This window comes from Octopus sinensis, unplaced genomic scaffold, assembly GCF_006345805.1.
Source record: "Octopus sinensis unplaced genomic scaffold, ASM634580v1 Contig11448, whole genome shotgun sequence".
NCBI classification, from domain to species: domain Eukaryota; kingdom Metazoa; phylum Mollusca; class Cephalopoda; order Octopoda; family Octopodidae; genus Octopus; species Octopus sinensis.
In genome coordinates this window covers 282,715-298,851 of record NW_021832375.1, presented here as the reverse complement: position 1 = coordinate 298,851, position 16,137 = coordinate 282,715, and the positions used below count along the sequence as shown (strand labels likewise).

Here is a 16,137-nt window from a genome sequence, read left to right as displayed (position 1 = left end):
TCATCATGTGTGTACTTGATATCATGTGATGACTAAAAACGGCCTTACCATCAATACAAGTGATGTCCGGCCGTCGGAAAATATTGCCGTGCTTGGGAACAGGTGAGAGTTGGAAGCAGCAATTGCGTCCAGCTATAGAAAATCTGCCTCAATAAATTCTGTCTGACCCATGCGAGCATGGAAAAGTAGACGTTAAATGATGACAAAGAGAATGGCATGGGCGATGTGTGTACTTGTACATATGTATATATGTATGTACACACACACACACACACACACGCATTTTTTAATCGAGACCCATTATGATCGGTGGGAACGTCTGAGATTCTAAGTTGGGTTTCTCTAATAGCCTGACCATCGTTTCTTACACAAACGAATCAAATTTAATCCTCTTTAGAACAAACACTGTGTATATATGTGTCGGTGTGTGTTTGTATGCCTGTGTATGTATGTTTGCGGATGTGTGTGTGTGTGTTTGTGTGCGTGCATCCGCAAATGAACTTAATGTTGTTGTAAACATATTTCAGACAGGTGGCCAATACAATGCCTGATTCCATGCAGTCTCTACAAATTCTACCCGCACAGCTTATATCGATCTTGTCTAAATCTACAATGAAGATCTGTGGTAGTCCTTACCAAGTTCTGTGTTGCCACTGAAAATTTAGAACAGCTGCTCTTCATCGAAATTACAACAAAATATCTGGAACAGATTCTCTCTGTGACATGCTGAAATAGTATCAAAGATTTGCAAACTAGACCTATCAAACCCCATTAATATCAAAACAGTTTTTAAAAATAAGAAAATCAGGAAAACGTATTTTTGTTGAATAATATATTATTTATTTACATTGAGATGAATCACACAGCTCTATAACGTATGATGTAATATATATTTTAGAATATGTTCTGCCGTAGCTTTACAATGTAACTAGCAGTATCGCCCGGCGTTGCTCAGGCTTGTAAGGTAAATAACTATAAAGCATTTTTAGAGAGTTATATCCAAAAAACAGCAAAAAGATGGAAAAAAATGATGGTAAATTTTTTTTTTAGTTAAAAAAGGTGGAGTTGAGTCCCCTAGACAGTTTGCAATTTGTGTTTCTGATTCTCGACCCCATGTCGAATTTATCGATTTTTTTCAGAACTGGGGGAACTTTTCAAAATTTTCGCTGCGTTAGTTTTGAACTATGACATTGGGCTATGTGTGTGTCAAGTTTCATCAGAATCGGTTGAAAGCCGTGGTCAGGGTGAGGGTACGAGAAAACAGACACACAGAAAACGCACAGACAAACTGCCGTTTATATATAGAGAGATATATATTCCGAGCATTGGTTTATGAATATAATTTTGTGATTAATTCAAACAAACTTTCTAAGATTAAGCATTATCTTTAAATTAGGGTTAAATATATAAAATATATTCAAGTAAAGAAAAAAAAACATTTGAAAGATTTGTTGAGAGGAAAGACGACATGGTGAGAAAAGATAAGAATTTAAATGGAGTTTTGTGTTTCTTTTATAAGATTGTTAACATGTAAGAGTAACAATTTGAATCAGATAATGTCGTCATTGTGTGTGAGTGTGTGTGGATGGGGGGTGAAACGCTATTCCAGTGGAATACATACACTGTTTCTAGTTCATTAATATTTTATTATCAATTAACTAATTAGAAATCATTATGGTAACTATCTTTGTTCAAGGATCCAGGTTAAAACCTACGTATTTTGTGTGTAATGCCAATTGCTCGTAACATATATTGATTCAATATAGGGCCTTATCTCTCATAATAAAATAATCCATCAAAACGGTTGTCCAAATTTCCGTAAATCATGATGAAATAATCCGAAACATGTATGGCCTTGATGTGGCAGACTTCAATTTCCTGAGAGCTGAGAAAGATTTCGCATTTGCTGTCTACAGATACTTGGTGGATATTGTTATTACAATCTGATATGTAAATATTTTCGCCGTGGATGGTCAAGGATTTGTTGAAAATGTTTGGAAATGGTTCCTCACCTTGAATCATTAGTTGTTGACTTCTTACCCAATTGTCTCTGTACCAACATACATCGTAATGATCTTCCTTGTACTTAAGAACGACGATGTCTTCATTCGATGTCACACCCATAGCTACAACCTTCCCCTCTTTCCCTAAATTCACTCGGCCCTTATACTCGTACATTTCACCGCCAATGTGAAGTATGTCTGCGTATGTCCCATATGGAATATTACTACATTCATTTGGAGCGTCTTCAAACACACATACCAGATTATTGGCGTTCTTTTTGTACATTAAATTGTATGGTTTTTCAGTTGTGATCTTTTTTAAAAGACACAAATCTGTATCGAAGAACATCAGTTGTTTATCGTCACGAAAGAGGACTACAAATGATTCATCGGTCCATTGACATATATCTTGAGCTTCTTTTTCAAATGTTTGACTGTAAAGCAGATGACCGTCTCCACTGGTGACCATGAGAGTACATTTATGGAGGAGCACGACGATACTATTGTCTTGTAACATAATTAGCTTAAAAGCATTAAGAAAACAAAACATCGAATTTGAATCTAGTAAACCAGATAGAGAAAATGAAAGCGGGAACATTGCTGTTCTATGTGGCAGTCTTCTCACTGATATTTCATCAATTCCTAACATACTTTCCGCTATGTAATTACCACGTCTTACTTCTATTTCCCTTGATGTACTTCTTCTTTCTCCTCCATCGCCACCGTTTTTAAGTTTGTTAAATAATTCATTACTGAACATTCCCTTGTTCTTCTGAAATGTAATGGAAGGGAAGTAAGGCCAAAATCATATTCGATAACGACATAGATTCCAGAACCTTCAGTTGGTCCCCATCAATTTTTATAGTATCACATTCAATCATGTTGATATGTACACACCAGTAAATATTTCCCACTTTTCTCCATATTATACCATAAGGTACTCGACTTTCCCAAACTTTATATTTCTCCAAGTTTTGTGACTTCAGTTGAAATATTTCTTGTCTGTTAGGGACTGTGACCAAGATATTTCTTTCTCCTGTAAAACATACACCACCAACAAAACTTCCAAAATCTCTATAACATAGCAACTTCCCGTCTTCATCAAATAGTTTAACATTTCCATTATTGGCCATTTCACACACAACTGTCTTTTACTTGAACAGGACAATTGTTTGTTTGTAACCGTGAAACGGGGAATTTTTGCCGATTAATCTTGTACAAACCTTCAATATATAAGTACGAGTCATAGTTTGCAACAATCCTCGGGCCTTTACAGTTAATACTGTTGAAATCCAACGGACGTTTATAATGTCTTTCATTTAAGAATATTCTCTTGTATTCACCGTTCTGCAACAATGAGACAATACGATACTTTTTCGTGTTTTCATAGATATTCTTCCGCCCAGTAATGTACAAATAAGTATCATCGGTTGCCATAGAAATGGGTCGGGAATAAATACTGTGCTTAAATGAATATAAATATTGCCCGTTCGGGTTCAGAATAGTGATGAGCCTCTCGGTATTGACAATTATGTTGTCATTAGCAATAACTGAGATATGGGTGATATTATATCTGTAGCACATCCAAAATAAGTCTATTTCTCTCATAATACGGACAGCTGACTGTATTTCATCGATATATATATAAAACAGGCCGTTTTCAATTTCGGGTATGCAGGTACCACCACCAACATTACTGCTACTACTACTACTACTACTACTACTACTACTACTACTACTACTACTACTACTACTACTACTGCTACACACCAGTAGATTGTCGGATCGACAAGCGATACAATTGTATCGATTTTCCGTGTGGTAAGTTGCCAAGATCAATGGAAATTCCACTTTTAATGTCAGAGGTTGATGGTTATTGGTCGTTATAACCAATGTGTTTGATCGCCAGCAACACATATGTCTAGGGACAACATTTAACTTGATAGAGTCAACAAGTTGACCATCAAAAGTTAATATCTTAATGTTTTGATTTGTGCTGTCATATAAAGCAACCAGGTTATTTTCTGTAATAACCAAACAACCAATCTCCACTGGATGTCTATCTCCAAAACTTTGAGGGACAACAACTTCATGAGCTTTATCAGAAACAGTGAGATCTTGTAGACAACATTTCACTGAGACTGATGTTTCTAGAAAATACATCTACCAGATCGATGAACATGTTAATTTGGCTTCTTGTGACATGATCTTTCACCAGCAAGTCATGCTCATTTACAGCAAACATGCGGCTGTTGTCTATCAAATGGACACACATTTTATCAATACGTCCACCATAGAGATTGGATTGTGTTTTCCCTTGCGACAGTAAAATATTGGGTATCATCTCAATGCTATAAGGACCACCGTCATAACCATAGAGATTGGAGGGTGTTTTCACTTGGGATGGTAAAACACTTCTTCTCCTCTTCCTGATGATCTTGTAGAAGAATACTGCTTTCTTACCAACAATCAATAGTTTTAGTGTTTCATTTTCTAACGATAATGATTTCATTACAAAAGGAATATTAATTTTATGAATTATTTGAACTTGATTACAATTTTTAATGTTTAAAATATCTAAATGCGATGGTTTATCGCAATAACAAATAATATGACTTTCACCCAGCTTACACACCCGTACATAAGCCTGGTTTAATGCTACACTTATAACTGCCTTTGATACGTTTCCGAAGACCCGTAATTGCTTCTCTAGAGGTAATGTGACGCCTATCTGATTATAATTCCATCGACATACATCTGTAGCTGTAGACGGCAGAGATAATCTAGACACAATGTTCCCTTCGTTGGAAATGTATAACAAACAATCATTATATATGTCGGACAACACCAACTGTCCATTTGCCAGATGACATATTTCACCAATGAGAACTTGGTCATTCTCCTTTTCTTCGAGTCGAATATTTAGATTTTTATTATAAGGATTTTGAAAGGTTACATGACAGTCTGACCAGTCATGGTACTTGTAAAGAAGAATCCGACTGAGCAGATCGTCCAGCACATAAGCTGTTCCTTGGAAAACAGCAGCGTGACAGCGAAAGTTTGAAGGAAGTTTCAACTGCCATTTCCTTTGTCCAGTTATATTGTAACAAGTCATCAAAGACTCTCTCCTGAAGATAACATAGAAGTATAATTTGTCTGTGAAAACATGATGAGGATAGCCATTGAACTCAATGTGTTTCTTGGAAAGCTCCTCACCAAAGCTTGAATAAAATAACAAGTTACGTTTCTTTCTGTCTACAACTACAAAATTAATTGGAGTAGCAGCAATGGCGACATTGTCATGTTCCAATGTAATTCTGTTTACAATGTCGACATGATCCGTTTTAATCAATAAAATATGTACCTCCACGTTACCTTCATTGGTGGTCAGAGCCAAACACCTATTTGATACCATATGACACATTTGAATGTAATTGTTTTCGACGTCTATTAAATCACATTCAGTTAGTTGTGGACAGGTAATATATTGAAGTTTCCTGTCCTCACTAAAAAGGACAATAAATGTGTTCGAATCCACTCTGCAGAAAACAGAAGGCTGGAGTTTAAAGGTTAAACATTTTCCACCAAACGGTTGCCCTTCGCCAGTAACTAATATAGCTTTTAGATCCCGATATATAATTACTACTGAAGAGGCTGACATAGGTAGAATCGTTGTAATGTTGGAGGGGTCATCAATATGGATTTGGTTTATCAGGCTCGGGACATGGTCTTGGTGATGGTAAGACAGCCGAGGCCAAAAATCTTTATTTGTCCTAATAATATGTACAAGACCAAAACGGTCAGTCAAGTAAATATTATTTGTTGCCACACAAATATATCGAGCTTTTATCCCAATTTCTCTTTGGGACACAGCACCGTTTGCTGAAATCTTGTAAATTACATTTCCTTGCAGAGCGTAAGAATAATTTCGATATACGGTGAGGTCGGTTGGAATATCGATGGAATGGGTCCTCAACTGAAACAAGTGTCTGCCATCTATTGTGTAACAGCTAATTCTATTTATATTAGCTAAGGCTATTAAGATATGATACTGTGGACCAACTGCTATGTTTCCAACAATTTCTTGCACACTAAATTTTTCTTCAAATTTATTTTTATCCCAGTCTATGAGATATATTGTCTTACTAAACATTTCAGTCCCTACAAATGTAGAATGTTCGAAATAGGAAATTGTAAAGAAACTATAATCCAGAGATTTTATGTGGAAACTTGATGGATTAATGAAAACTATTTTCTTGCGGAAAGGAATTGTGGCTAGAACAGTGTGTTCACCAATTCTTGTCATGTCTGTGACATTAGAAGAACAATGAAAATCAAAATCACCGCCTGTTGTGGCACAACTTATTAACTTCAAATCTGGTGAATAGGTTACTATTCCATTGCAGATTTCAACGATTCTTGAAACTGTGACCAGGTTCTTGGAATCATTATCGGAGTCTGTGAGCTGCAATATTTTGGACACAGCTGGGCAAAGGGGACGGAATTTGGATGAATGCGACTTCATAATACTTTTACAGTCAAAACGTGGTATCTGCATGTAGTGATCATCTGAATAACAATAACAACAGAAATAAAATTATATTAAATTTTCAAAAGACATGAATGGGTAATATTAATTTGTAACAGCAACTTCCTACGCAATTCGAGTCACAAACAAATCAAATCTTCTCAATTTAACAAAAACATTGCACAACATTCCTACCACACCATTTTCAAGACACTTTCCATTTCATTTATTGTAGATAAACACGGAAATAGCAACATCAGTGGGGTTACAAGCTGGAAACACTGATATACACCAGCGGAGTTTGTTACTGAAGAGCGATATCCGTGATGATTTGGCTATGTATACCTTGACCACTTCAATTGTGGTTAATACTAGAAGGTCTACACATGTACAACCACATACTGTACAATGAGGAAATAATTTATTGCATCCCGACTGCTACCACACTCCACCCCACAAAACAAAACACTGTATTTTGTAAGTTAACTCTGTGATGTTTAACAAGATGAAAGAATGGAATATTTGACGGGTTAGATCTGGGTGTTTTTTACAGAGGCTGTGACCAGCTGCGTATTGTTATATATATGTGTGTGTATGTATGTGAGTACTAAATATGGCCTGAGTAGCTATTACACGACCAATCCTAAGATTTATGATCTCTCTCTCTCTCTCTCTTTCTCCTTCTCTCTTTCTTTCTCTCTCTCTCTTTCTTTCTCTCTCTCTCTCTTCTCTCTCTCTCTTTCTTTCTCTCTCTCTCTTTCTTTCTCTCTCTCTCTTTCTTTCTCTCTCTCTCTCTCTCTCTCTCTCTCCCTGACCCCATGTTAGACGTTAAAAATTAGATAGCCCCAACACCAATTCTATGAATGAATGAGGTAAATAAAATTCGAATAAACAAAACAGAAATTGCCTTTTACCGATTTAGAGATAACGAATAATTATTGATAATTTATAGTCAATAACTTTCTGCACTCCACTTCCTTAATGCTGGGCTAATTCTAAATGCTCTGATTTAAAATACCAATTAGTGTTTTACAAATATACAGATATATATGAAAATATTCACAGAAATATATAACCCTGTAATTACCCATGTGATCTTTTAGTAATTACTAGTATTTATGGCAATCCAGAAACCTGTAATTATCCATTATCTCAGTTGAGATTTGGTCAGTCTCTCTCCTAATTTAACATGTATAACTTTGATGTATTTGCAAGTAATTAGTATCCATCGCTACCTACCATCACTACCACTATCATCATTGAACGTCGGTTCCCCATTCTGGCAGGGTTTGTACGTTTTGTCAGGGGCTGGCTAGGGAGAAGAATGCACCAGGCTTCACTGTCTGATTTGGCAGGATTTTACAGCTGGATACTCTTCCCAACACCAACAACCTTACAGTGGGATCTGGATCCACAAGCACTGGTGGGGGTCACCAAAGAACTTGCAAGACAAAAAGCCTTTGAGAGGGAGAGCATTGGAGGAGGAGGTGGTCGTGTGCCAGAGGATGACAGGTTCGACTGTGACAGAGGGATTGAAACAGGTGTCTTATAGTAGAAGACATACATGATTACCCAGTGAGAGGAGGAGGGCAAGAGAAACAGTGAGAGTGAGCAACCAAGGAATGTTAATAAATAATTAAGCACTCTGGTACCTCACACACCGTTGTAACTCAGTCTCCATCATTTACTGTTGTCAGCCTCCACCGCTTCTTCGAATCACTTTTTTTATCCTTATTGTCTCGTATCTTTTAGTCTGCATTCCGATTCTTCTATAATCTCTTCTCCCATCTTAAACATATCAGTGAACAAACACATCATAGAGTAGTGAGGACTAACTTTCTAATAATTTGGAATGTGACTCAACCTCACTAATGCTGGTGCTATGATCAAATGCTCCCACTACACACTAGGAGGTGGTTGTTGGATGAGAGTTGACACCGTAAGTTTGAGAGGGAGGTTTAATCTTGCCGAGGACATGGCAATCTCTTGTAGTGTTTGTGCCACAATTATATTCACCCAGGACCCTTTGTAAAGTGGTTGGTGATAAGAAGGGCATACCACCATGAAAAAGCTGCTGGAATGGTTAATTGAGGGGTAATCCTCAAGCAATCATTATGGGTAGTTTACTGTTAATAAGAAATGACATGGACAGTGACCACCCATCCAGTACATGGGAGCATAGAGAGCAGATGATAAAAGGGAGAGGATGATATTATTTACTGCATTGAAACTTGCAGATAGTGAAAGGGAGCGAGAAAGAGACAAAGGGAGAGAGAGAGAGAGAGAGAGAGAGAGAGTTTGTCTGAGCTGCAAAGCAGCCTTCTACTTGAATAAAGGCAATATTGAATAGATGTAATGGTTGAATAGTGGACGTAATGACAGTAAAAAAAAACAGGCTGTTCACTATTGGAACAAGTTTCACCATAACATCTGGTTAAGCAAAAGCGCCAACAACAATAATCAATCAGTAAGCTTACTAAAAATGTAAAACGAACAAACACTTTGTCATTAAATCACCTGATTACCTTTAAACAACAAAATCATTTTAGTTCCTATTCTAAAGGACAATATTATTTTCTACTCTAGGCACAAGGCCAGGATCCTTTGGCGACGGCGCCAGTCGATTAGATCGACCCCAGTACGACCCCGAAAGGATGAAAGGCAAAATCGACCTCGGTGGAATTCATCTATCGGAGCCCAATCTATGATATGGCATTGTTCTCTCACCTCCAGATTTCCCTAATGAACTCCCAGGAAGAATGGGACGAAATGGTGAGTAATGATCTTGAAATGTTGAGCCTAACAGTCACTTGGCAGTTTTCTGTGCTTGAGAACAACCACCAACCTAAATCAAGGGCATAAGCGCCTGTTTGTCCCCCAACAATGCCTCCCCCGCACATGTCGCATTCTCCTCCATTCTCCCTCATGTACCTACATGCACATATGATGCCCTACTGTTTCTCATCCCCAACCATATCCACCATTCCTCCTCCCTCTACTACCTTCCTTTCACAAACTTATAAACTAACCCTCCCTCCCAGATCACTCTCTGTCGTATTTCACCATTTTCTCTATCGACACATGAGGCAGCCATAGAAACAAAGGCAAAATAGACATTTGTGGGCTGTTATTTTATACTTATCAACTGGCTCTGCTACCATCGTCTGCACTTATTTCCCTTCAAGCTTTAGATTCTCTGAAATAAATATTATTTACACTAAAACCTTTTTATCATTATCAATAATCTATATGTGAAGGCGCATGGCTCAGTGGTTAGAGCGTCGAGCTTACGATCGTGAGCTTACGATCGTGAGGTTGTGAGCTCGAATCCCGGACCGGGCTGCGTGTTGTGTTCTCGAGCAAGGCACTTTATTTCACGTTGCTCCAGTTCACTCAGCTGTAGAAATGAGTTGCGACGTCACTGGTGCCAAGCTGTATCGACCTTTGTCTTTCCCCTGGATAACACTGGTGGCGTGGAGAGGGGAGGCTGGTATGCATGGGCGACTGCTGGCCTTCCATAAAAACAACCTTGCCCAGACTTGTGTCTAGGAGGGTAACTTTCTAGGTGCAATCCCATGGTCATTCATGACCGAAGGGGGTCTTTACCCTTTATATTCTGCTATTGTGAGAGATTTCTACCATCAATGGTCTACAAGAGTTCACGCAGGTTTCGGTCAATATTTATATACTTTCAACAGTGGGCCCATTATTTATGCCCTCCACAAAATTGATTGGCATTCCTAAATCTCCGCTCTCAATTAAGACATCTTACATATCTCATTTACTTCTCAAGTATCATCCTTAATAAAGTAGATGAGGTAATGGCAAACTTGATAGAAATCAATAAGGTAATGTTGATTTATACTCACCAACTGGTTCTACTTCTGTTTCAACTTCATTGTCAACAAGCATTGAAGAATCTGAAATAGATATTCTTAAATTTTACACTTTACAGAAAAATGTCTTTATCTTAATAAATAATCAAAATTTTGTTATTCTGTGACATTCCTGTCATTGATGGTCAACTGGTGACCAGTACGGCTTGGGTCAAAATTTTCATACTTTGTACAGTGATACCATGTAATAGCTCAATATTCAGGTCCACAACTAAATAGACTAATCTAATATATCTCCCTATTAAGACATCTTACATAATCTAAGAATCACTCTATTAAGATATCTCCATAATCTAATAATTATCTTATTTAATTATCCCACGATAACACCGATTATCTCTTAGTTTAATTTTTGCTTTCATCTATCGGAGCCCTATCAATGATTTGGCCTTGTCTTATCACCTGCAGATTTCTCTAATCAACATTCTTCTCCTCTTCTAATTCTGATGTCAATGAAGCTGGACTCCAAACATCTAACCATAAACGCATGTCACAATACATCAAGTAGGATTAATATACACATGCTCTCTTTTTAAAAGGTTGCTGCTGGTAATCTTTAATCTTAAATCCCCACATCACAATTCATCAGAATAGGATATGATTCTGGAAACATTTGAAGATATTTCAATGTCATTAATCCTCCTTAATAAGCAGCTATTTTCAGGTGAACAATGTTTGTCCTAAGCAAGTGGAGCAGAAAGTGATATCAGGTATCCCAAAACACTGTATTCTTGTATAGAAACTCATTAACTAGACACACAAACACACACACATATACACACATGCACACAATCACACACACACACATACACATATATTTATGTGTGTGTGTATGTATATATGTATATGTATGTAGATGTGTATGTATATATATACATAGGTTTATACATACATGCATACATATATATTTATATTAGCGCGCCAGAACCAAGACATTTGAAATTTTATTCCCGATGTAATCAGTAAAACTAAGCACGTGTCTGTCTTGACACAGAGAGCTGGGGTTAGTTTTTCAGTTTGCATCTCGATGACCGAATGTACTGATGAAGTCACGGACATTTGAATTATGCAAGTAATTCTTTTGTTAAAGACCGAAACCGAGGTATGCATTTAAGTCTGTTTTTTATTTAAATTTTCATATGTCCTGCCCGCCAAATCTGGTTCTGGTGTTCGCTGAATTCTTCCTCTAGAGAATTTCCCTTGTAGTTTGATCGTTGATGATCCTCTTCTAGCATTCGGCCGGCTACCTAGCAGGCCAGCCCTGCCAATATACACATATATTTGAATTTTCTCTGACTTCTCAGATTTTTGAATGCTGGATTACTGGTTTTAAATTGATATTAAAATTAATATTAATTTATCTCCCTCAATATTTATATATATATATATATATATATATATATAGATATATATATATATATATATATATATATATATATATAGATATATAGATAGATAGATAGATAGATAGATAGATAGATAGATAGATAGATAGATAGATAGATAGATAGAAAGATAGATAGATAGAAAGATAGATAGATAATAGATAGATAGATAGATAGATAGATAGATAGAAAGATAGAGAGAGAGAGAGAGAGAGAGAGAGAGAGAGAGAGAGAGAGAGAGAGAGAGAGAGAGAGAGAAGATAGATAGATAGATTTATGAAGGTACATTTACATATTACTGCAAAGGAATTATATCCGGAATAGTACTGACTCTCAAGAATATATAAGCAAGACAGAGATAAAATCAAACTGGAAGCGCCAAATTTATTTTGCATTATGTTTTCATTTTAACTCCATCACAGTTTGTGCCTTGATCCTATTTCCTCAAGACGTGTCTCTCAACAAGCTATCGTACCATTGTCTTCAAGCTTTTGGCATGATTTCTCCTGCTATTTGTAGCTTTACTTGTTTCTGCTGATCATTTACAAACGATAGACAGCACTACTTATTCGATTTAAACCACATTTTTGCCCAAATAATGAGTTAATCCAGTCTAACCAGAATTATTTGCATATCCTTCTGATCTCTCCTTAGTATTATTAAGTAATCCATGAATGCCTTCTTGTTGTAATTCACTTGAGCCGTTTCTGCTGATATAAGTAACATCCTCATAACCATCTCAAACCAAATGGCTCATATTGTCAACCTCCGGCTATTCAAATTCCTGTCTCAACACGATGCCAGTCTGTTGTAATATTTTCTGTGATGAACCGCATTGTGAAATCATTATAGCAGCTCCTCATCAGATCATTAATCTCCTATTAATCGTTCATTGCTTCCATCAACCATTTCTATGGTATAGAACAATAAGCATTAGCCAGATCAGGCCATACAACTTTCAAATCAGTTATATTCTCCTTTCCTTCTTGCATTTTCTAACCTATTGTTTCTCTAGAAAATAATAAACGAGAAACTGTCCTTATTCAAGAATTTAATAATGTCTCTGACCTGATCACTCTACGTTCTGAGTTCAAATTTCCATGAGATCAAGTTTGTCTTTTATTTTTTCCGAGGGGTGGAGTTGATAAAACTAAGTAACAGTCTATTTATATTGCTGTAATAAATCCTGGATATGAACGTAAATAAATTAGAAGACGAACATCACTTTGTTTCACCCAAATAAGTCAAGTACTGGGTTGATTTCTATTCCTAAAACACAACCTGAATATAGATAGAATTATGATAGAAAACGGATCTTTTCAGTTTGAACGGCAGTTTTTACATAATTTCTAGGTAACTAAAAAATTTTAAACTTCGTATACTGGTAGAATGTGTTCATAAAACATCTTTTTCTCTTGGCTTTATTGAGAAAATTCTATAGTTTGTAAGATATTTGTTGTTTTTTTCTTCAATTTCTGCAATTTCAACCAATCACTGACGTCTATTGAATTAAAAAGCATTCTGTGCCTTATGAATATGTCCCTCGTTTAAGAAACAGATTGGGTTTATTTACATTTTTGAAGAAAAAAGATACCCTTCCCCCACCCCTAACCCTAACCCTAACTAGCCCTAACTAACCCTAACCCTAAAACAGATTGAAATGCAATAGATCGATTCTAGGGTCATAATTATGGTGACAATTTCATATGACACCGCTAGAAAAAACTGCCGTTCAAACCGAAAAGAGCCTACAAAACTTCTGTTTTTCTTTGGACCATCAAGTTTTAATAGATTCGTAGGGCCGCCATCTTTGACATATGGTGTGCTTTGGGCGTCTTAAACTTGGCTGAGCCCATCTCTCATAACGTATGAAAACAGCAAGTTTCCCTGAGAGAGAGAGAAAGACAGAGAGATTAAGAAAGAAGAATCGACCCCAGTATAAACTGATACATTATTTGTCGATTTCGTGAGATAGTTGAACTCACAACGCAGACTGTCGAAAAGAATACTAATAGTATTCGATCAAACGTCCAAATGATGCTACCAATTTGCGTTGCTTTATAGGGGGCCAAGAAGATGCTGATATTCTTTAAAATTTTAAACAGAGCCGCTCATATGGTCATTTGCTCATTTTGCCGGGTCATAGTGCTAGTGCATGCATATACAGCTGCGTGCGTGCGCACATACACGCGAGTACAGTCCAAATCTCCGACCAATCACAGCTAGCTGACATTCAATTGGCGTATCAAGTTCCGGGCATTTTGATTGGGTTTTGGATAGAAAATTCACAAAAAAGTCACTTCTATTGATCTTTTAATGGCTTTGCAGGGTGACTGGAGAAATGTAAAGATGTGCATGACCACCCTTGGACGGTTTTCAATGACCATAGAAAGTGCGAGCCCTCTAAATGAAAAATCGTGGATTTGCATAAAGGACACACACACAGACAGACATTTTGCCATTTATACATATAATCACATTATATATATAATATATATATAATAGTGAAGGCGCATGGCTCAGTGGCTTGAGCGTCAAGCTTACGATCGTGCGGTTGTGAGCTCGAATCCCGGACCGGGCTGCGTGTTGTGTTCTTGAGCAAGACACTTTATTTCACGTTGCTCCAGTTCAGTCAGCTGTAGAAATGAGTTGCGACGTTACAGGTGCCAAGCTGCATCAGCCTTTGCTTTGGATAACATCAGTGGTGTGGAGAGGGGAGGCCGGTATGCATGGGCGACTGCTGGTCTTCTATAAAATAACATTGTCCAGACTTGTGCTTCGGGGGGTAACTTTCTACGTGCAATCTCATGACTGAAGGGAAGTCTCCTATATATATAATCTTTTACTTCTGGGGCAGTGTCTTTAACAATTTCTTAGTTGAATGTATCGAACCCAGTACTTATTCTTTTAAATCCTGATACTTATTTTATCGGTTTCTTTGCCGAACCGCTAAATTATTGGGACGTAAACACCAGCACCGAAATCTACTCACTAAGGCTTTGATCGACCCGAGGCTACAGTAGAAGACACTTGCCCAAGGTAACACGCAATGGGATTGAACCAAAAATCATGTGGTTGAGAAGCACTGCTCCTAAATAGATAGATAGATAGATAGATAGATAGATAGATAGATAGATAGATAGATAGATAGATAGATAGATAGATAGATAGATAGATAGATTGTGAACTTTTATGCTTCTTTTTTCTTCTCTCTCTTCATCTCCTTATTTCTTTACTCCTGTCCTCTATGTCGTCATTTCATTAATCTATACGCTCCTCATTTTCCCTATTCGTCTCTCTGATGACGGAATATCCCATACTCTGTTAGACTCTGAATTTTTCCACTAATAATATCATACATGACTTGAGATGCTTGCCTTGCCTTAACGTTTGTTGTCCTCTTTAACAATTATATATCCGCTGCATCGGAAATCTGCAATAGCGCCATAACTATCGTCTCGGCCTACAACCTTGGAGCCCTAGTAATCTGTTACGGCACTTACCTAGCGTACCTAATCGTTTAGATACCTGTGAACTAAACCCTCATACTTTGTTAGATAGATAGACAGACAGACAGACAGACAGACAGACAAACAGACAGAAAGAAGGACAGACAGACAGACAGACAGATAGATAGATAGATAGATAGATAGATAGATAGATAGATAGATAGACAGACAGACAGACAGACAGACAGACAGACAGACAGACAGACAGACAGAAAGAAAGACAGACAGACAGACAGACAGACAGATCTTAAGAAAACACGCCATAAAAAAAATGTCGTAAATAAAATCATGTCACAAAATGAAATCATAAAAATGTTAATAAAGAAATCATGAACAGAAATCTTAAAAACAAGTCTTAAAAACAAATATTCCGAACTAGTTAAAACTAGTCTTGAACGCCTTAAAAGTCAGTCGTAAAAGCATCTTTAAAAAAGCTAGTATATATACAGAAGTCTTAAAAAGTAAATATAAGAACATTATTTAAAAGAAAAAAAAAAACTCATAATGATTTCATACACTGGCACAACGCAAAAATTTTTCTTTTCGGGGCGGTAGGGAGCACGTGATTTTATTGACCCTTCTGTTTTAGCAATTAACATTCATCGACCTTGAAAGAATGAAAAGTAAGATCTACCACTGCGCTGTTCGAACACTGGACGTAAAGTAATGTAACACTATACCACAAATTCTTTTGTCCGACGTTGTCAATCAACCACATATAAACGCCTGAAGAGAATTTTTGAAATATCTGAAAAGCAACTTTGGATAACAGAGTGTATAGGCACAGGCGTGATGGTTGTGTGGTAAGAAGCTTGC

At 37.0% G+C, this 16,137-nt stretch overlaps 1 protein-coding gene across 1 annotated transcript in view; it reads right to left on the bottom strand.

Annotated features, from left to right (window-relative positions):
• Positions 1-4,104: 4,104 nt before the first annotated feature.
• LOC115228948 overlaps positions 4,105-16,137 on the bottom strand; it is a 34,302-nt gene continuing 22,269 nt past the window's right edge. The window contains exons 2-3 of the mRNA XM_029799392.1: positions 10,401-10,451; positions 4,105-6,572 (exon numbers count right to left, since the gene is read on the bottom strand). Of these exons, the coding sequence (XP_029655252.1) occupies positions 4,105-6,572; positions 10,401-10,451 (2,519 nt within the window). The remainder of the gene's footprint in view (positions 6,573-10,400; positions 10,452-16,137) is intronic.